This window comes from Nicotiana tomentosiformis, chromosome 3 (assembly GCF_000390325.3).
Source record: "Nicotiana tomentosiformis chromosome 3, ASM39032v3, whole genome shotgun sequence".
In the NCBI taxonomy this organism is placed as follows: Eukaryota; Viridiplantae; Streptophyta; class Magnoliopsida; order Solanales; family Solanaceae; genus Nicotiana; species Nicotiana tomentosiformis.
The window spans coordinates 151,089,989-151,111,086 of record NC_090814.1 but is presented as its reverse complement, the minus strand read 5'-3'; the positions used below and the strand labels follow the sequence as shown (position 1 = coordinate 151,111,086).

General features: G+C 35.5%; 3 protein-coding genes across 5 annotated transcripts; 1 reads left to right on the top strand and 2 right to left on the bottom strand.

The window, feature by feature from the left end:
• Positions 1-492: 492 nt before the first annotated feature.
• LOC104092483 (uncharacterized) lies at positions 493-4,127 on the bottom strand. Of its 2 annotated transcripts, none has more exons than XM_009598093.4 (5): positions 3,672-4,127; positions 3,031-3,580; positions 2,050-2,557; positions 1,887-1,968; positions 493-839 (listed from the first exon to the last, which is right to left on the bottom strand). In XM_009598093.4, exons 1-5 carry the CDS (start codon positions 3,717-3,719, stop codon positions 612-614), a joined length of 1,416 nt encoding a protein of 471 aa, XP_009596388.1. In that variant the 5' UTR covers positions 3,720-4,127; the 3' UTR covers positions 493-611. The 2 variants fall into 2 exon arrangements, with proteins under 2 accessions (XP_009596388.1, XP_033511064.1); XM_033655173.2 differs by having other exon boundaries at positions 3,031-3,468; positions 3,672-4,126.
• A 3,315-nt stretch (positions 4,128-7,442) lies between these two features.
• On the top strand, positions 7,443-8,421 carry LOC104092481 (uncharacterized). The gene is made up of 3 exons (XM_009598092.3): positions 7,443-7,798; positions 7,985-8,109; positions 8,203-8,421. Exons 1-3 carry the CDS (start codon positions 7,619-7,621, stop codon positions 8,270-8,272), a joined length of 375 nt encoding a protein of 124 aa, XP_009596387.1. The 5' UTR covers positions 7,443-7,618; the 3' UTR covers positions 8,273-8,421.
• A 232-nt stretch (positions 8,422-8,653) lies between these two features.
• Positions 8,654-19,188, bottom strand: LOC104092480 (1-phosphatidylinositol-3-phosphate 5-kinase FAB1B-like). Of its 2 annotated transcripts, none has more exons than XM_009598089.4 (12): positions 19,032-19,188; positions 17,820-18,870; positions 16,199-16,933; positions 15,498-15,651; positions 15,069-15,413; positions 14,136-14,954; positions 13,696-14,030; positions 13,328-13,451; positions 13,105-13,248; positions 11,077-12,597; positions 10,284-10,550; positions 8,654-9,414 (listed from the first exon to the last, which is right to left on the bottom strand). In XM_009598089.4, exons 2-12 carry the CDS (start codon positions 18,386-18,388, stop codon positions 9,097-9,099), a joined length of 5,331 nt encoding a protein of 1,776 aa, XP_009596384.1. In that variant the 5' UTR covers positions 18,389-18,870; positions 19,032-19,188; the 3' UTR covers positions 8,654-9,096. The 2 variants fall into 2 exon arrangements, with proteins under 2 accessions (XP_009596384.1, XP_009596386.1); XM_009598091.4 differs by having other exon boundaries at positions 11,077-12,594.
• Positions 19,189-21,098: the final 1,910 nt, after the last annotated feature.

Sequence of the window (21,098 nt, the reverse complement as noted above, 5' to 3'; positions counted from 1 at the left end):
TAAGTTTTGCAATATATCTAGCAAATAAAAAATTGGTTCTTGTTGCTTCCAAACTTTGATGTGTAGACACGTTAGATAATCAAGATTAAACACCTTAGTTTTAAGATAGCTTCAATTGTAAAAGTTGCCTAAAGGGTGGAGAAAGACCTTACTTTAAGATATATTCAAATCTGTAATTGTTACCAAGATTTTCACCACATTCTACAATGCAACGAGTATTCATCACAACTAAGGAGCGTAGATGGATGAAATTCTTTCACCCTTAAACAAACAAACTTCTCGAGTTCAAACTTTAGGAGCATTGCCCCTTTAATTTATCCCACGCGATGCAAAATTAACTTGGTTGGAAGGGATGAGTTCCGAATACTGAATGGTGTTGAATATCGAAATTCCATCATCATGCCAATTAAACCATTTTAACAGTACTGATCTGTGCTAATTGTGGAGTTGCCCTAATGGTATACTAGCTTCTTTTATCAGTTAGAAGACATGTTTTGCCCGTAAAAATATTGATCTCATTTAGCTTCTCTGAAGAATCACTGAATTTTACATGCTTAACTCATAGGAATACATGAGAGTCAATCTCTTTGAACTTTCCTGCCCGATTAGAATTAAATATGATGGTTACGACATGGCAAACAACCACACGAAGTTTGAGCAGATAAATGTGAGCTTTGCCTTGTCAACATCATCTTCCGTGCTTGGTCAGCTACCTTTTCTATTTGTTCCTTGTGTTGAATCTGAGCTGTAGTTCTCCATTCTTCAGCTTTTCGATGAACAACCGCCATCCTTTTCATTAATTTCTCTTCCAGATTTGATCTCATCCTCTGGATTTTCACCTGAAGTGGAACCAAATGCTACGTTAGAACACAAATAGCCAGCCAGATTTAATGTTTACTTTTTCTAGCCGGTATACATAGATTATACGCGGTTATACATAAATTATAAACCCGCCAGCTATTTTTAGTTTAAGAGATTAGTTGACCGGCATTTTTTAGGGAATCAAGAAGGTAAAGGGGGAACACAGGCCAATATTTGAATTTAGAACTAGTAACAGTACAATGAACGAGGAATATTTAATTACTTTATCAAGCATGAAATCCTAAAGCTCGAGGTAACACCACAAAATCTTATCTTCACATGGGTTTGCAACTTCCAGAACCAAGTTGTCATGCATGAAGATATAAATAAATGTGTTAATGCTGACTAATCTGCTATTGTATTCCTTCTTGCATGTGAAAAGATTAAAATTATAAGCAGTGCATAGGGCAAAGAGGAGAAAACACTCAATACGATATATGTTGAACCACGAAGCAAGAGTAAGTGGCTCGATGTGTATGAAGACAACACAAGACTGATAAATTCTTCCCAGCTCGTCAACATTGCACAGCTACTCTTTGGGAACTGTATTTAGTTATATTCTTCTATTTGAAGCCCAAGAAGAGGCCTAGTAAACTTTCAGACCGGCAAGCTTTTTGAAGAAGAGGTGCATATTTAGGCAAATTCCACATCAAAAAAAGAGAGAAGTAAAGTGCTATATAAGATTGAGTACAAGTTCATGTGGTATGGTGCGATTTTCGAGTCGACGTGGAGTAGCATAAGGAATACATTCGTGAGGTGTGTTAGGCCAAAACAGACAGTATATACTATGGATTTTGGGTTGTGACAAATTGTAGGATAAGAAAGAATTTCAAATGAACAATAATCAATCAGACCAGCACAACTTCATATTTTCCACCTCTAGTTACTCTTGTATGGCTATAAAAACTTAATATACTCAAACAATGTCTATATTGGAGCAAAGCAAAGGTAATGAAAGCAGCTCTAGCATTGAAATTCTATGGCATTGCCCAAAAGTTAAAGAAGAGTAAGATATAAATTAATACCTCAAGTTTTTTTGATTGAGCTTCTGCTTTTGCATTTTGGAGGTTTATCCAGGCCTGAATTTTTGCTTCTTCTCTTTGATACCTGCAACTCAAATAAAATTTATAACTTGTACACTCTTAAGTACAAATTAAAAGAGAAGTTGGCACAGAAAAATTCACTCACCTGAGGCAGCATTTATTCTTCTCTTCTTCTTCCCATGAACGCATTTTGGACTCTGAGACACTCTTTCTGCATTCATTATTTATCTCAAAATGTCTCAAACTCTTCGATATGTCCTCCTCCTCTTCTTCCCTCGAACTCCAGTTAGTCGTAACAGAGTCAAATTGTGTCCCGAACTGCAATTTTGCTAAATGACACTCTTGCAATTTCATAATATCAACTGTGCTATCAGAACCAGAACTTGGTAAAGCCAATGGTCCAGATCTATCGGCAGGGGTATTGTGTCGAGCAGGTGACGGGCTCTTGAATGGAGTGTGACATCTTGAAGTAGTAGAGCTGCCAATTGGAGTCATTTCTGTCCCAATATCTCTGTGTTTAACCTTATTAATTACCTCTGTTGTTGCTTCATTCATAGATTTTCCTGCCCCATTTCCAAACAAAAATCCTTCTTTTGTAGGTTCTAAGTACCTAAATTTGGGATAAATAGATTCCACCTCATTTGTGAACTTATCTGCAATTACAAGACCATTGGATTTTCTTCAACATCCACTGTAATATTCATAAAGTTGTTTCCTTTTATCAGTCCTAAATTTTACCAAAATGTAAATCAATGTTTCGTATTACAATTTTGTCCATTATTTCAACTTGAAACAGTGAAATTGAAGTTGAATACTGGTTTGAGGAGTATTTCAAGTGAACATTCGGTTTTCACTCACAAAATTTCAACATTTTTATCAAGTCAAATTCATGTCCAAACACAATTTTAACTTCTAAAGGCTCTTCAACTTTAACCAAATATTGTCCAAAATGGAGCCATAGTGCAAAATTGGTGTATAGCATGGGATTTAACTAGATTAAGCTTTTAAACGTCTAAATTGATGGTACAAAATTAAAGTTACCACTAATTTTTTCTCAAAAATAATACTAGAAGAAATATAACTACAATGGGTAGTAAAGCGAAAGGTAAAAAGCAGGTTTTTTTACCTTTTAGAAAAACATCTGTTGCAGTAGAAACAGTATTGGAAGCTCCGGCAGAAATATGGTGATGGTTTAAAGGTAAAGAAACCTGAAAATCTGAAGCCACTTTTGAAACCTTTTCATCTATAACTCTGTTTTTTTCTGCAAACACATCTTCAGCTTCTTTTAGCTTGAACCCATTATTACAATGCTTTGACAATTTTGAAGATTCTAACGTTGGCTTTAAGCCATAATGTTGATGATGAGAAGCAGGGCTTCCATTAACAAGCCATTTCTCTGCATCATCCCATTTTGAAGGAAAATTCTTTCTTGAAAAATTCCCAACACTAAAGCTGAAAATGGGTCGACCCGGTGTTGATGGAGCATCCATATTCCTCCTTGTCACTGAACTTACTCCTCCCTCCTTCCTTAAAACGCCTCTGCTTTCAACTCCATTATTGCTTGCTGTTGGCAATGACTTTACAAAATCAGAAGTCTCCTTTAGATTAAGTTTGCAAAGTGGGTCAGGAAAATTATCCAAGAATGGGTTCCCATTTTTCCCTTCTAATGTTGCTTCCTAGTATTTTTTTTTTTAAAAAAAACAAGAATCAGCAACAAAAAAAACATATAGATAAAATTATTCAAGAACATAAAAGCAACAGTTTTACCCCTTGAGATGGAAACAGAGATGGAGGTTCACAGTAGTTAAGATCCATAAATGCCAGCTGAAGTATGGACTATATTTTAGCAGTGGAATTTTAGAAAGAAATTTTATATGTTTTTGCCAATATTAAAGATTGGTGTAGAGTAGAAAGATGTGATTGCTAAAGAAAAAAAGTGAGTTTGCTGAAATAGGGAACAGTAATAACTCTTGCCAAAGCTAGAGGAAGCAGATTCAGAAGCACTGTTCAAAATTTGCCATAACATGCAAATGGACTGGCAGGTGAGGACAAACCATATACAATAATACAAATACGATGGGTTCACACTTTCAGCTGCTTCAACTGAAGGGAAAATGAAACAACAGTGTTATAGTCCGAGTTTCTAGTGAGGACAAGGAAGAAAACAAACAAATTGTACTTAAAGAAATAGGAGGTGCTTTGGGAGACGAGAAAAGTTCGTCAAAGTTGCCAAAATGGATGGATTATCAAATCATGCATACTTTATTTAAGGATAAATTATACATAATGGTCATCTAACAGCTTGTTTGAATGGTTGTTAGTTGTTACAGTATTATTTTGTATTGTTATTTTAAATATTATAATTATTCTGATTTTTTTAAATATTTATTATTTCATTCGTTTCAATTTATGTGAATATATTTTTTTAATCCGTGTAAAAAAGAATGACTCATTTCCATATTTAAAAATAATTTATCTTGATGCAATAATTTATAGTCACACAAAATATATGTGTCTCATTTTGTATCACCAGTCAAATAGATTCACATAAATTTAAATTGAGAGAGTATATATATTATATTATTAAATCTGTGTTTCGTCATGATGAAAAGCTGTAACGGCTAATTTGATATGGTTGCGTCGTTATATTTTATTCGCTTTTGTTCTTAATTATTATCTACCCTTTTCATAATAGTTATACCTCGTACTTTACTTTTTTCTCAAAATTCATGGTGTATGACATTATGAAATAACAAAAAATGACACAATCTATCCAAACATTATATTTATTAAAATAATATAGTATAATACAATATGATACATTATGAAACAATAAACAACAACCATCAAAACAAGCTATGAAAATTTTTGCTCCACCATGGTACTTTAATTAACTATAATAGGTTATTGTTATATTTTCAGGTTATCATGTCTTTATTTTTGGTTTACTTAATCTGATACTATAAAAGTTCATCATGTGAACTTGTTTTTAAGTAAATTTTGATTTAAACTTTATATTTATCTTAAAAATTTATTTAAAATATATAAATAATAATTTAGTACCAATAATTCAAAAGTGTTAAAAATTTTAACAGTATAATTGTTTTTTTTACTGTGAGATCATTTAAAAATAACTACATCCAATAATTTAAAAGAAGTAAAACAATAAAGTAGAAAATAAGACAAATTATATGTTACAACATATTAAAATATATTGATAATATAAAAAACTTTCTATGATGTATACAGAGTTAATTATTTTTTTAATGTGTGAAAAGTTGGGAGGCTTCTTTTAAGGTTATTGATAATGTTATTGAAGCCCGTTTGTAGGGTGGGCTCATGCCCCTAAGAATGAATAATTAAAGGTTTGTAATGAATGCTTTGTAACCCTAGTGCCAAGCAAAACTTTTGTCTGTCTTTGAGGAATGCCTCATTAGGTGTAAATATTAATATTAAGATTAATCCAATTCCACGTGATAATGTTTAGTACGTTCACCTAAATACTAAAACTGCAAGAGTACTGTTTTAGTAACCAAAAGTTGAAGAGAATGTCGGGCTCCCCCTTGGTTCTTGTCACCGCTTTCCAGTTTAGAGGATGAGCTGGCACTCTGTTTCTAGTTACTCTCAAATTATCTTTCTTGATATTAAAAAATAATTGTCTCAGATTATTTATTATTTTAGAAGTTTAAGACAAAATTATTTTTTTAATCTTATTTTATCTTTAGTAGTAATTATTGTTGAAGATGAAAATAATACATAATAATAGAATAAGTATTCAATGAATAGAGATTATATCTTAAGACATAAATAAGGATAAATTAATCAAAAATCTTTCAAATTAACATTTCTTAAGGGCCGTGTAAAAGAGAAATATGACAGATAATTTGAGATAAAGGGATTATTTCTTTTCTTGATTGAGAATGACAACGGATCGTTCATCTAAGATAAAATCGAATTCAAGATTTTAAGTTTATTGGTTCTGAATTCTTTAAAAAATTATTTATTAAATTTTTAATAAATTATTTTTATTTATTAAATAAATGTTTAAACACAAATTCAGGTCTGAATTAAAGCTGCTGATTTTTACCAAATCTGTAAGTTGAATTTAGCTCCGCCTCTACGTCAAGATCAGGTGACTAACTGAAATATTAAATTGAATAATGATTTCAGTGGTAAATACTCAAAGTTACAAATATTGCTTGTGGATTTTTTTAGAGATTAACAAAAGGGAAGTGAACATTTTAGAATATTAAGGTAAGATCAAATCTACTTCAAAGTCTCGTCACGGAGCTATAAACAAAGACTAAAATTAACAAATGAAATGGGATATACTGCTATTTGCTGTCACTTATATATCAAAGATGAAGACATACAATATCACTCTCCTAGATTTATTATTGAAGACTTTAAGTATTTGCTGCAAACCAATAACATTATTATACAAACAAATATATAACTTTTCTATCAAATGAAGGTAATAAACATAAAGGAGATTTAATACCTGGGGAGTAGCATTCAAAAGCAATGAAGTTTTTTTTCTTCTTCTGATTGATCCAAACCATGTAGCTTATGAAAGTTTTTAAGTAATTTATTTAATCTTTCTCAATGTACCAAATGGCTCGTTGAATCAGCGTCTTACTATATCAAATTAAGTGTAAATCTTATTATATTTATGATGTATGTAAGTAAAATCAAATCGTTTTCCTCATTCAATCGAACAACACTTATGAATAATGTAAAGTCGTAATTGGCCTCTGAAAGCACGAGAAGCCAAAAAAGAATAATAATAGAGTTAAATAGTGCATTAGTTCATACTCAATTTTTGCTTTTGACTTCATTTTCTTTTCTGAGAAAATAAATGATGCAAGTAACTACATTGAGATATTAAACAAAATTGAATTTATTTTAAGGGAAACCCGACTATCTACTATTCACCTTGCAATTATCAGTCAGGCACAAGAAAAACCACGAAATAATTATTAAGCTAGTAATTAATTTTTAGTGCTAGTACACGGATAGACATTAGATAAAGTGCATTTCTAATAATGAGGAAACAGTACTAGAAGATGTAGTGTTTTAACATATCGCAAAAAATTGAAACAGATAAAAAAACAAATTAGTGAGAAACTAAATCTTAATCTTGCTTCATTAGGGAATAAAGAGCACAAACTAGTCATTGAATGAAAAAGAAAAGAAGAAAAGTTGTCATTTCTCTAAAGTATTTGATTTAGCTCCATACTTGAACATTCTTTAGAATAGAATAGAAGAAAAAGGTACAAATAGTCTTCTTTCTTATTTTAGTTTTCGTGAAAATTGAAACAAACATAGTATACCTTATCACATTGAGAAAATGAGAGACCCACCAACAAATCAATCAAATAGAATTTTTTTTTTTTTAATAACCGTCCAAATGACTCAGTCACCAACATTAATAGTTTGAAGATAATGCTAAAAGGACCCACTCCCCCTTAAACCTATACTTTGATTATGCATTATGACAAGACACCAAATATTAGTTTCCCATAAAACTTATCATCTGCTTTAGCTTATAAATACAAAACAAGCTTTAGCACCAAATCATTGATTATTATTTTATTAATAGTACTAATACAACATGGCCAGTACTTCTCTAACAGCATTTCATTTATAATTTATCTTCTCTTCCTTCCTCCATTATTTTTGTTTGTTTGTTTGTTTGTTTGTCATCAAGATTAATGGCTGTGAGACACTTTCCTTTGGTTCCTTTCCTAGTTTGGAAATCATCTTCAACAAAAAAGGAAAGGCCTTCACAAAGAGTGTTGGTGCGTTCAAGCAATCACAATCCTTCAATCAAATTAGCTAGAGATACCAGTAGTCATCTTCAGATCCGATCATCTTCCAACAAAAAGCTTAAGGTTTTCCTACTCATCCTTTGTAGGCGAAATTCTAACGAGGGAATTCTATATATGCAAAAAAAAAAAAAAAAAAATTTATATAAGTTTTGAAGAAGTGGATTCGAGTGAACCCCTTGAGTCCACCTAGCTGGCTTCAAGTCATACCAGACGGAGTTAACAATTTTACTAATTAATTCCCTTTGATAGGTATTTGAAGATCGGTCAACGGGCATAGTTTGTTACAGAGACGCGAATGGAGAGATCACTTGTGAAGGATATGATGAAGGTCCTCGTTATTGCCAGCAATTGCCAAGGTTTTCTTCTAATTCAAGGTACGTAACTATAATAATAATATTTTACGTGTAGTAATGAAAGGATATAGTATAAGTTATTTATTATGACTCGTGCTTGTGTAAAATATGCAGAGATGAAGAAATCATAGAGCTCCTTCAAATATGTTGGCTTCATGTAGCTGATTCTGCTGAGTTCAATTAGATTCTTGTGAATTCTCAACTCATTCTCATCCTATATCAGCAGTTTCATACTTCTGACAATAACACAATAAAGTTTGTTTCAGGTTCAGTTGTTCTAATAGTATGGTGTAAACAAGTCCGAATGAGAATTAATTTTCCCATTTCAACCCATTGTTTTTGTTTCAATTTCTCTTTGGTACTCGCTAGTTACTAAACAGAATAAATAAACTGAGTTGGGTAAGACTCCAGATTTACAAGCCTCAGTTACGAATTTAAGTATGAGATATGTAATGGCGCTACAATTGAAGAAATTGAAGTCCAGCTTCTAAAAGGTTAATGCCACTAATTGTGTTTTCTATTCAAAGAATATACAGTCAAAATGGAGATCAAACCAACGGGAAGATAGGTAAAAAGATTCACTTTTCAAAATCACAATACAAAAATTACAGAGAGGAAAGAATCGCGATACACTTGAAACTACACCAGCTAAACTGCTCCAAAATCATGCATTGTATAATATTGCCAATGATCCTTCGGAACTCATGTATACCTTGGATTTTACACCCAAAGAAAATTTTAATGAAAAGAAAAAGATTTACAAAAATATTTCCACGGAGGGCCACCTAAATTCTATGCAACAGAGACTTTCACTGAAATACAAGCCTCTTCCAAAGTGCTCTGACAAGAAATCATGTGTTCTCCCACTTTAGGGAGAATGCAACTGGAACTGCGTTCCAAAAGAATGGGAATCGAAAATATGGGAGATGTATGAAGCTGGGATCCCAATGCAAGAAACCCAATTATGTGCTCAATATACAAACAGATTTTACAAAATCACCCGGCAGATCATCCACCTTGCATGTTCTCTTCTTCACATAAATCAGTCTGTGATTTACTGGGAATGATAGACGGTGGTGACCATTGATCTGGGACCATGAGAAAGTAGGTGGTCATGGCCTTGCGAAACCTCTTTTTGTACTGCTTAGGTGAGATTATAGTGGGCGACTCATTTTTGGGTCCACCAAGGATCCCAGAGGCCTTAACCCATGTCTCCAGGTGCTTATCCCACGTATATTGTCTCATGAAGTCAATAATCCCAAGAACAAGCTCATGCTTCTCTTCATCAACCCCGACCAATAGTGAGTAATCCATCACATCAACTGACTGCAAAGATAATTAACTCAGTTAGTCCAAACCTCACTAATCCTGACCACAGGAAGAATTTGCTAGAAAGTAAACTTGTATGCTGCTTATAAGAATGGTAACATATATAATAGCATAATGGTCTTCATTTGGATGTCAAAAAAGTATATATATTTCTGGAGAAAATCAAAGCAAAATAGGAAAGTAGTAAACTTTATTGTATGTCTTTATTTGAAAGGGAAGGAGAATTAGCACTTTCCTTCAAGTTCTGCACTTTCTTTTTGCAGGACTGATTTGCTTCCGAGGATATTGTTTTTGCAGGACTGATTTTTCTTCACACCATAACTGAGCCTTAGGTGGGACGAAGATGAAGGCCTTTGTGAAAGGCAGACATCTGAATCCTTATTTGGAGGGAAAGCAGAGGTCAAAATAACATCCCCAACTTAATCTTTATGCGTAATAGAAGAGTTTGGAGGAGGGACACTGAATCCCAAATAAACTCTTTATTCCCGTCATAATCTTATTTATTTATTTAGTTTTGGGCGTCGGAAATGGGGAGGAAGGAATGATAATGTTGGTTCAGTCTCAACCTCCTCCCCCCCCCCCACAAGATAAAAAACCCACCAATCACAGATCAACTCCTTAAGGTTAAGGAAGGTGCTTTTTCCCCCTCCCTCTTCCTCCCACACCAAATCCTAGTGCCGTATAAAAACTACTTGTTCTGAATTGATATTAGAATCTCACTGGTTGGAAATGCTTCAATCAACTGCAATATGAAACTTTTGACGGACCATGACAGATAGGTAACTGTTACATGATCCAACCACAATTGGTGCATAGTAGTTGACAGTAAATTCATTGTATCTAAGCATAGAACATCACAAACTTACGGCAAGAAAAGCAGTGTCATTCCAGACAGCTCGCTCCAAAAGTCTTTTTGCTTTGTTTCCCACAAAAATAGGTGAAGTTGGCATTGCTTCAATCAAGTTCTGATCCAGCAAGACTTTGTTGCTTCCACTGGAGTCGGGATTGTAACGAGACCTCGCAGAACCTTTCAGGTCATAAAGCCTCGTCAAGTTCCTCCCAAATAGAAGGTTCTCCATAACAAGCACATCCATTTTAGATTCCTTTCCTCCTTTAAGATGCTTTGACGACACCTTCACACAAACAAAGAAATAAATACACTAAATGGCCTGATAAGAAAATAAATTCCACAATAGCAATCCTGTGACTAGCCAAAATAGCAGAGGAACAATGAAGAACTTGTTATTTTAGTAACCATTTGCAAATCAAAGATTGTTCCCTGCAGCAGCAAATATGCAATCCATGCTTTATGGTCCATTCACCAAAAAGGCCATGTTTTTAATCAGGCATCCATATTATCTACCCCATTTCATCTACCTTTAGAGTTAGTAGATGATAAAGAAAGTAAATACTAATCTCACACCCCATAAATCAGGAATCCATATTATCTACCCTATTTACCCAAAGAAAAACTCATCTTTGCCTCACGAATAAATTCTAAATTCACTACTTATTTTATCCAAATAATAATAATAGTAAAAAGAAACCTAGATTCAAAGCAATCAGGTCATTGTTAGTATTGCAAGTTTTGTCACAAAGAGCTTTATAAATCTTAATCACAAATTTGGGAAGCTGAAGTAGTCAACTAATAATAAATACCTGATAGATCCCCACAACTTTTGCCAAGCAAGTTGGACTCCCTGAGCTAATTGATTCAGAAAGATATTTAAAATATTCAGGAGCAAATTTCATAAAAGATTCCAGCTCTGTCTTAGTCACTTGCTTGATAATAAATCGTTCATCTAAAGTTTTAGCAAAGAAAACGTTGCTCTTGCCTCCTTGGGCTCCCCACTTCTTACAGCGGCTAAGAGATCTTATGAACTCCATCTCCGATGGACAACATATCCTCCTCAAGGCTTCAAAGCGCTTTGCATAATAACAAGTCACTGTGTACTTCACTTTCCCTACCAATCCATCATCTGCAAAAGAAACTCTAGCATGCAGTGTCTTTCCGTATGAGAGTGGATCCAAATCCAAAGAGCTGCGACTGATGGACAAGGACAAGATACTCTCATCCACAGATCCAAGACTTCTGTAGGATTCTAAAACCATTTCGTCAATTGATTGAGGGGACTGCATATTACCGGATTCCAGTGACTGAATTGCAAAGTTTGAGTCCAAAGTAGCATCCTTAGATTTCTCAAGCTCATCAGATAGTTGAGCATGATAATCATGTGACACTAGTGCATAAGATATAATACTAGTGGGCTCATCATCATACACTGGTATAACAGTATCATTAACCCCAACTGGCAGAAGCAATCTTGCACCACTTCGGGCATCTGACTCTCGAAATGAAGAAACGTATACTGGATTATATCCAACAAGTGGATCCAATTTCTGAGCACTTGGTAAAAAGCTTTTGTTCAGTGTCCTATAGAAGCTAATAAAAGGCATACCTAACCAGCTCCCAGAGTCTTCCATATTTTCAGAGCCTTTAGAGGATAATAGAGGAGGAGATTGAGACATCTTAGTTCCACTCTCTTCATCCCCATGGTCTTCAGTATTTACTTTTTCTGCCACTCCAGTTGTCAAAGTATCCGCCATACCACCCTTCAGCATTCCGACAGCGGAAGTTGTTTCACCAGTCCAGGCTGCCTCAAGAGTATCTGACAAACTCTCCATGTTCGGGAAATGCCCATCGGATAGTGCTCTACGCCCCTGTAATATGGATTCTGCAGGATGTGTTACGCAGAAACTTTTTGTTGCAACAGGAAGACCAGGTGGTTTTTCTATTGCACAATTAGCATCAAAACCAACCACCGATTCTTGATGAACAGAATCCACATGACTGTTTTGGCTAACACTTTTTCCTTCATCCGCCTTTCCACCAGCCTCGAAATTTGCAGAATCAGAGTTATTAGGATATTTGCTTGAATCAGCAGGATTATCTAGATCACTGAACTTATCATTACAAACCAACGGTTTCTCAGGTTCCGAAGAGGCGACATCTCCATTAATCCAATGAGTCTTTTCATCCAAACTGGCTGCATATACTAGACGATGGTCCCAAACATAAGATTGAAAAAGAAGCTGTCTTCTCAATCTATTAATCTCCAAAATATCAACAGACTGCCCCTTTTTCACTTCCTTAATAAGAACTCTCTGGAGGGATTCCTGCTAATATTAAAAACAAATTAGAAATATCTTTTAAATAACATCGATACTAAGCCCCATGAGAATTTCAGTTTAACTGTTAATTTACCGGTCATTAAGATCATGATACACATATTAAGTTCAACAATCATGCAAATGTTTAACAACAACTGCAAGCAATACATTATTTGATGCGTCAAACCAGTGTTAGTAGACAAATCGACAGCAGAGAAGACAATTTCACTACAGTTTGTCTTCCACAAGCACGACAAGGTTATAAACCCGCAACCAAACCGACACAGGCAATTCTAAAGAGTCCTATTTGTCAGAGAGGTCACTGATAGCTCAACTAAAGAGAAAACAAGTGGAAGACTCAAGTGCAATTTCTAGTAGTAAACATCCAACAAACACAGAGAGGTGGAGGTAGGGAGAGAGAATAAATTAATAATGTCTGCAGGACCACGTAGGCTACACAGTGGTCAATTAGTGATCACCGAACACTATTCACAAGTCCAATTGACTGATCCATACCTCAAATTCTTCTTTCTCCTTCTGCAACATCCCTTCCAAATCAGCAATCTGACGTCTGTTAAGTTGTCTCCCAGATCTTTTCTCCACCAAAACCCGAATTGCATTCAGAACATCAGAAAACAAAAGTTCAGCTCGGCCAATGACCTGCTTATTAAACCATTAAGTCAGTACAGGATGAGATCAGATAGCAGCTACTAAAAATCCAAAGCCACATTCTTCGCACCTCATTAACTTCTTGTCGTATCCATTCCTGATTCTCATAGTAGAAATCCAGTTTTGAGGGAGGAAGGTATACTGAGTGAACATCAATGGATGCATAGCGAAAGCAAGCAACCATCTTCCCAAAGCTGCAAAAGTTCCAACATGAATATTGCAAAACATACTCAACTACTAAAGGCATTAATGTTTTCCTGTCAGATCCCACTGAATACATATTTATTATCATCATAGCTTGGTCAAACATGATTTCACTATTAACACCAGAAAATCATGCCAACATATTGAATATTATGCATGACCCAGAAGGAGAGCAGATGATTGCAACACTCCTGATGTGAAGTGCTTCATACTACCAAGAGAGTAAGACCATACCCGTAAAAGCGAAGACAATCTCTATGTAATGAATGACCACAGCTTGCCACCCTACTTGCAGCTGCATGGTTTGAAAAACTAAGTTCTAGAAACTTCCCGAAGGACAAGCCCCAAGCAGCATCAGACATCACTACTCTTCGAGTTGCTGGAGGAAAGCCCTTATTATCCCGTGGACATCTAAGGCACCTGTGCCACATCCATATTTTTCCTTCCTTTTCACCAGGCAAAAGAATTTCCATCAGCTTTTTAACAGAAATAGTTAGAGTACCCTGTCGGTGAGTATAACACTGAACATGAGCTTCTGAAGGCATCTCACATGAACGGCACCTGTAACTCTGAGAATACATATTGAAGAGAAAAAAATTAGTGAAGATCCTTTCAGTCACCTTAAGCATATCAGTAATGTTACTAACATAAGGAAAGGGAGGGGGAGAAATTACGTGATCAAACAAATGGTCTCGTAGAAAACGACCCAACGGCTTATCAAAGTTCCCATAGTATTTAATCCGAAAGAGATGAGACCTTTCACAGACAGTTCCCTTCCAAACACACCGGGATGACAAGGAAACTAAAATGCTTTGATTGTCAGATGGAGACGGCGGAAACTCTTCCTTTGATGAATTCAGTTCATCAGGAACATTTTTCCCATCTAGTTGCGAACCACTTTGGTTCACATCCATAGCATTGAAATCATTTTGAACATTCTGTGACAAAAAGTCTTGTTCAACTTCCTGTGAAGGACCAAAACCAGTAGAAAGTAACTTGTATCCTTGGGTATCTTGGACATCGTTGACTACTGATGCCTTTGCCCGAGAACACTCCATCATATCCATAATACTTCTGTGAGACTCACTATAAAGAAAGGGATTGCATAAGGAAGAAAGTGTGCTTTTAGTGGTACAAAAGCCTGGAAACTCTGAGGCACACATTTTCTGAGCACAAATGCTGGCAGCCTTGACCAGGTCTGTTGCCGGAACACTCTTTGACCTTTGTGGCTCACTACCAGATAGCGGCCCTTGAGTTTTTTCACTGGCAGGAATCGTAAAACCAGGAATAGTTGAGATGGATCTGTCGAACGTTGATGGTTTATCTGGCAGTGCAACTGTTATCGGAGAATTCAAAGGAAGTTCAGGAAGAGAGGCTCCTTCATCAGCAAGAAAGGATGTTTCTAAAGCCAAATGATAAGCAGCAAAAATAGAATATTGAACCACACGTTTCACTTTCTTCAACTCATCCCCATTTGCACCACGGAGTAATACCTGAGACATGGTCATTTTAAAAAAGTAGATTTCACGTAACTGTTTAGATCATAGCAAGTCAATATATACTTCTACCTATGTTCTTATTGTTCTTGTAAATTATAAGAAACTTACGGTGCATCCCAGTGGCTTTGGACAGCCTTCAAAGTACATCAGCGTCTTTACCAGTTTCTTTCCACTCTCTCCAGCTGTACCATGTTCTTCTAGAAACTTCTCAACGTGAAACATGTCACAGTATCCTAACTTTTGAGATGAAAGTTGGTCTATTGAAGGAACTATTTGACCACCAGTGCAGCGAGCTATACGCTCCAGAACTGGCTTTTTGATATTTAGGACAAGTGATATGTCTTTTTCCAAGAGGTACTCTTGTGCATAGCGAGAAACAGATTTTTCCACCAGAAGGACATCTGGATTGTGCGCATCAATTTTAGCAACAGCCATCTTCAGATGATCCATTTCCTGAATAGCAATAAATATCTATAAGCACAAGAGCTTAACACTATTCTGTACAAGTCTTGGAAGAAAAGGCAAAATCTTCAAAACCTGCTGCAACAATGTATCGAAACTTGATAAGAGGTTGGAGACGCGCTGGTACTCAAGAGCGCCTTCAAGGATTAATATGCGGGGCTTCTCTATTTTTGATGTCATTCGTCGATGAGCCACATTTTTCTTGCAGACAACCCCTTTCACCACAGCACTATTTAAGGGAAATGTGGTCAGTTGAGAGAAGATATGTCTAAAAATGTATGCAACAACAAAATGAAGTGAAGAAGCGCAGACATAACACAAGAAGAAGAAGCAAGAACATTGCCGCAAGCAAGCAAAAGCTGCCATAAGACAAGTTAATCATAGGAAAAAACCAAATCGATTTTGAGTTTGACAGCTTCTTTACTCATTGTAATGCTACAACCGGTTCATCAAATATTGGTTGAGGGCAAACAATTGAAAGTTTTAATGAGGAAAAGCAAAAGTATCTCACAAGATAAAAAGAAACATACGGAGACACAAATGCCTCCCACACAGAGAGGGAGTGAGGGAGGGCCGGGGGGAACAGAGAGAAGGGGAAACAGACAGATACTGAGAGACTGTGCATGCAGATACATGACCCCAAAAAAAAGCTCCTACTCTCCAGTTTCAGACATTGTGTTGCTGCTAATGTTAGCTTCAATGTAATATAAGAGGCAAGAATTGAACAAAGAGCTGAGAAACATGGTGGACCAAAATGAAAAACTTTACTTGTTCACCTGTTACTACGACGCCCAGATGCAACACACTTCACCTTTACATATCCCCCAGGGTCCATTCCCCCACCTTTGCTTGTATCTGGCTTCAAATGTGTGGCAGCTTCCCATGATAGGGATGTAATAATCTCCAACCAACTCTCTTTGTCATCTTCCTCACCAATGGCAAGTTTTTCAACCTGCATAAGCTGGGATACTAAAGCCCTGAAGTGGCCATCAACAACATTCTTGACTGCTTTCTTTTGCCCTTCAGTTGATCTGTCCCTACCTCTATACTCACCACTTCCAAAACTGCTTGATGTATGCAAATATCCCCACTCTCCTGCAGTGTCTCCATCATCATCATCATCATCAAACAACAGTCCGTCCCGTTCATCTTCTTCGTCTTCTGGTTCAGGTGGGAGCCACAGAATTCCACTGCTTTCAAAATCTACAGGTTCCGGATTAACATCTTGCGCAGCATATAGGGATGATGAAGTTTCACATTCATCACTAATATCCTGTTTTACTATCTGCGGCACTTCTTCAGAAGCTTGGGAATCAAAATTGTTCTGCAAGGACAAGCTGTTCACACTTTTTTCATCAACAGCTTCCCCATTAGGATGAACTTTACGTGATCCATAGTCCGTATCAATGTCATCATAGTGAACATGACCATAGTAGTCATTAGTCTGAGGATAAAACTTTCCTTGGGAATTTAACTGGTAAACACCATACTCATCATCTTCATCATCACTCCTGATTCCAGAATATAACAAGAAGCAGTTAACTGAAGTGAAATACTTGTACGACCACAAGTAGCAAGAAGGGCAGTCAAATAGAGCAAATCAAACTTTAAAAATCAAAACATTCTCAATTAGACAAGTGGAGCTGGAATTGGTTTTAGAAAAGCAAACCTTTTATACCGCAGACACTATGAGGGAAAAGCATTATTCTCAATCAAACCCAACAGTAGTCAAATCACTAGAAAAGTGGAGCTGAGTTTCCTATTTCAGGTCTGGACTCATGAGCTCAGACAATTCGAGGAACGAAAGAATAACCGTGGAAGTGAAAACAGACTAATTCTCCTTTACTTCGCTATTCGGCCAGTTCTTTATTAGGGTCATTGGAGATTGGTCAGGTACTATCACTGGATAAATATCTTGCAAGTTGCATTTAAGCATACATCAGATTTCCTCTGACTAGTTGCTGCTTGGTAAACCAAGGGATTGCAATGACAAATATATGCCTCCATAAGGCCCTTGACCAGGAAACAAACTTCAGCATGTAGCTTTTTCACAAAAACGCTTCTGCCGTTAGTTGTTGGAGATTTTCCGCCTAAAGTGCATGGTATTTCTACTTTTCTTTTCCATTACTTTAGAAGGGAAAAAGTTTCAATTATGGGTTTAATTAATGTAACTTTTGGCATCGAGGAAAATCACAGAACCAAGTCCGACAGAGAGGACCAAGCTTGAGGGTGATCACAAATATCGCTAATAGGGCCAACCTACCTGATTCACTATCTAGCACTCAAAAAGATGCCTACACCGTTAGGGCAATCTACCCATATACATTTGAAAACAAAGAAATAACAAATAATGCAACTTCCAAATGTGACAAGTCAGTAAAGATGTGAGAGAAGAACCTTATTGTGCAAAATGAAAATTGGTTTGTAGACAGATCTCGGACCCCTGTATCAGCAGGATCACTGCTCCCTTTTTCTGTAGCAACACTTAGCCTCTCCAAAGAAGATTCCATTACTGCTGCTTGGCGTGGACTAAGCACAGAAGAGTGTGGCACTGAAGTAATGGTAATGCTACTACTGTCACCAGTTCCACTAGATTTGATGCTGATAAAACTAGTTGCGGAAAGGAAAGTACTGGAATCCAGGTTGCGAATAGCATGATTAAAACCTTGCTCCCATTGCTTGAAGCAGAAATGACAGACCCTGACCTTTTCACACTCCTCTTGTACTGACCTTGGCTCACGGGATGGTGCAGGAACGGAGTTAGATGTGCACTTGGCACAGAAAACACGTCCACAAAGTCGACAGTGATGCCTACGGTTAAACAATGTGAACAAAGAATCACACTCATAACACACCCTACAGCTGTGGTCGGGCATCCAAAAATCCCTCGACACGTTAGCAGAAGACTCCCGCTGAGGGATCCACGATTTCAGCAACCCTACCAGATCAAGGAATGTCCTATCCATCGACAAAACAGACCTTCTGCGCCTCTCATTTCTATAATCTCAGTCCCTAACAAAGCTCATATCCAATTCCTGATCCCAAATATCCCTTAAAATTTTGACTCTGATCCAAAATCCCTTAACAAGTTGACCACACAAGATCTTCACTGATTAAAGGAAAATCCTTGATCTCTCAACAATCAATAGCAGGATAATTCGAATTACATCAACAGCCCATTAACATGCAACAGAAACCCTAAATCGGGAGTTATCCGATTTAATAAAACCTGAAAATGAGTCTCCACACAAAAATTCCAAATTAGGAATCCAAAATATTTAGATAAGCAAACCTTTTACTGTACCACAGATAATATATGAGGAGGAGAAGAACACACTATTCTCGATAAAAACCAACTGTCGTCAAATCACTCCAACGCGGAATCCATAAAAACGCCAATCGATAAGAAACCCCATTTTTTGTCTCTCCGCGATTAAACAATTCTCCCCTGAAACACATGAATAAAATAATTATGCTTGTACAACAAAATACATCTCATTAATTAGCGCCATCACGTTATATAATAAAAAAACATTATTAAGAAAATTACAGAATTGAGTTAACTGGGATGAAAAGGACTTGAAGATAATAGAGCCGCCATGAGTTTACCTTTTTACGCCAATCAATCAATCAGCAAAAACAGATCAGCAGATGAAGACAAAAATTACAGAGAACGGAACGGAACTAACTTCAATTCACTGCGCTGTGTTTATGTAATTTGGGGGGTTGTATGTGACGCGCAGACAAGCTTGTTATCCAAGTTGGCAATGATAAAAAAAATGATTATATTACGTCAGTCAAATCTTCTTCTTTTTTTCTTTTTCCTTTTTCCCCTTTTTGGCTTTTCCCTCTGCAAGTGGTAGAAATCTTTTTCGGAAAAGAAAAAAGACACTGGAAAAATAACCTTTTGGGCTGAAAAAGTCAAACTTCACTGAAGAATCTTCCTTTTCCTTTTTTTTTTCTCTTCTGTACTCACGTGCCTTTATAATTTTAAAATTAATAAAATAATTTTTTTAGATATGTTATGTGTAAAATATAATTTTTTTATGTGCAAAAATAAACTTTATAAAACTAAAAACATTTTTTTTAAAAGCCACAAAACAAATTAACCCGCTAGTAGCAGCAAGGTAAAAACTTATTATCAAAGTTATATTAATTTATCATGATTAAATAATTTCATAAAATAAAATTATGTAATATTAATTACGATCAAGGGAAAAAAAGTATATAAAAACATATATTATGTATATATAAGTGTGGTGTAAATCTTCCATGCGAGCATAATGGTGGACAAATAATTATAATTCGAAATATTATAAATTTTAGTGGTTTATTTAGTTGAGTCTCTCCACCTCCTCTATTAAATCTTTTACAAAAATAAACAGGAAATAAATAACTTTTTTCTAAAAGTAAAATTGAAAATGCACCGAGTTATGCGTGCTAGCAATTACATAGAATGTGACGGTGTATGTCAAACCGAATCAAAGTTGACTTTATTTTATGACTAAAAAAGAGAAAGTAAACCAAATATTAGTGTGTAGTTTAGTTAACTAATTTCCTACTTTGGCAGACGCAAAACTAATATCAGCAGCGCAATACTGCGACTATCTATAATACTACAGTATCTTTTAATTGTGTGAGTTTCTATTATTTTTTCTAATTGTATGACATTCACTTTTTTTTTGGAGCAATTGCCAATTAATGTATCCTCGTTCCACCTCATTCTGTTAACCGCGTATCATTTTGCTTGTTTACTCGATTACTCAACGCACAAGCAATTGGAATATTATCACTTTAGCCCGTGCCATAAACTATTTATATTTGGTAGCCGAAAAAATATATAATTTTTGTATATATATATATATTCGATTAATATTTTGAGAGCGGTTATACAGTGTCATTTTCTCCGAGCAATTCAGTTGTCATGCATAGTTGTACAGCTGCATGCATACTATAACACTCTATTGCTAATAATTTACGGTAGATATTTATTCATACCCGATATTAACATCAAATTATATTATTTTATTACAGTTAAACAATTTAATAATACAAATTATATTAATTAACCATAACTAAGTTATATAAGTTCATGTTCAAATAAGTGTCATACATTTATTAGTTTGGTGTGAACACCAAATACAAATTTACTACTTACAATTGCAAATTTAGATTTGATTTTGTGGGAAGGCCTTTATGAGATTAAGATCATAGAAAGGTTTTTAAAATATGGGGGGGGGGGGGGGGGGTAATTAATCTAGTATTTAGTTTTAATGACAATATAAAAATATAAATTCTATCAATTTAATTATGCCTGAAGATCGTGTGCATTAACGACTGAAGAATTTCTCTAGAAATTGCTGTACTTGATTAAAATGATCCCCTGATATCAATACTTTATATTATCAATGTGTAAAACTTACAATCAATACTTTATTGGAGCAGAAGAATATGATCTTCTTTCACGAGGAGTATTATATGCACCTCTAATTTATTTTACACGCGTCCAAAAAGAAAACCCCAAATCCTTCGTTGCTTCTCTGCCTTTTCAAACATGTGGTCGCGGTGCTACTGATGGTTTCATCTTAGGGTAATGCTAATTTTTCTCTAATTCAAATATTCTAATGTGATCTTTTTTCAAAAAGAGTATTATATGCACTCTTATATTTACTCACC

Bases quoted from the DNA above. Each gene is read 5' to 3' on its own strand.
- LOC104092481 (XM_009598092.3), top strand. From the start codon at position 7,619: ATGGCTGTGAGACACTTTCCTTTGGTTCCTTTCCTAGTTTGGAAATCA. The intron at 7,799-7,984 runs GTTTTCCTACTC...TCCCTTTGATAG, and splicing joins CTTCCAACAAAAAGCTTAAG to GTATTTGAAGATCGGTCAAC. The intron at 8,110-8,202 runs GTACGTAACTAT...TAAAATATGCAG, and splicing joins AGGTTTTCTTCTAATTCAAG to AGATGAAGAAATCATAGAGC.
- LOC104092483 (XM_009598093.4), bottom strand. From the start codon at position 3,719: ATGGATCTTAACTACTGTGAACCTCCATCTCTGTTTCCATCTCAAGGG. The intron at 1,969-2,049 runs GTGAGTGAATTT...TTTGAGTTGCAG, and splicing joins AAGAATAAATGCTGCCTCAG to GTATCAAAGAGAAGAAGCAA. The intron at 840-1,886 runs GTATTAATTTAT...GTTCCACTTCAG, and splicing joins CTCAATCAAAAAAACTTGAG to GTGAAAATCCAGAGGATGAG.
- LOC104092480 (XM_009598089.4), bottom strand. From the start codon at position 18,388: ATGGATAGGACATTCCTTGATCTGGTAGGGTTGCTGAAATCGTGGATC. The intron at 13,452-13,695 runs GTATGGTCTTAC...GAACTTTTGCAG, and splicing joins GATTGTCTTCGCTTTTACGG to CTTTGGGAAGATGGTTGCTT. The intron at 10,551-11,076 runs GTATTTATTATT...GTTTGTGTGAAG, and splicing joins AAGTTGTGGGGATCTATCAG to GTGTCGTCAAAGCATCTTAA.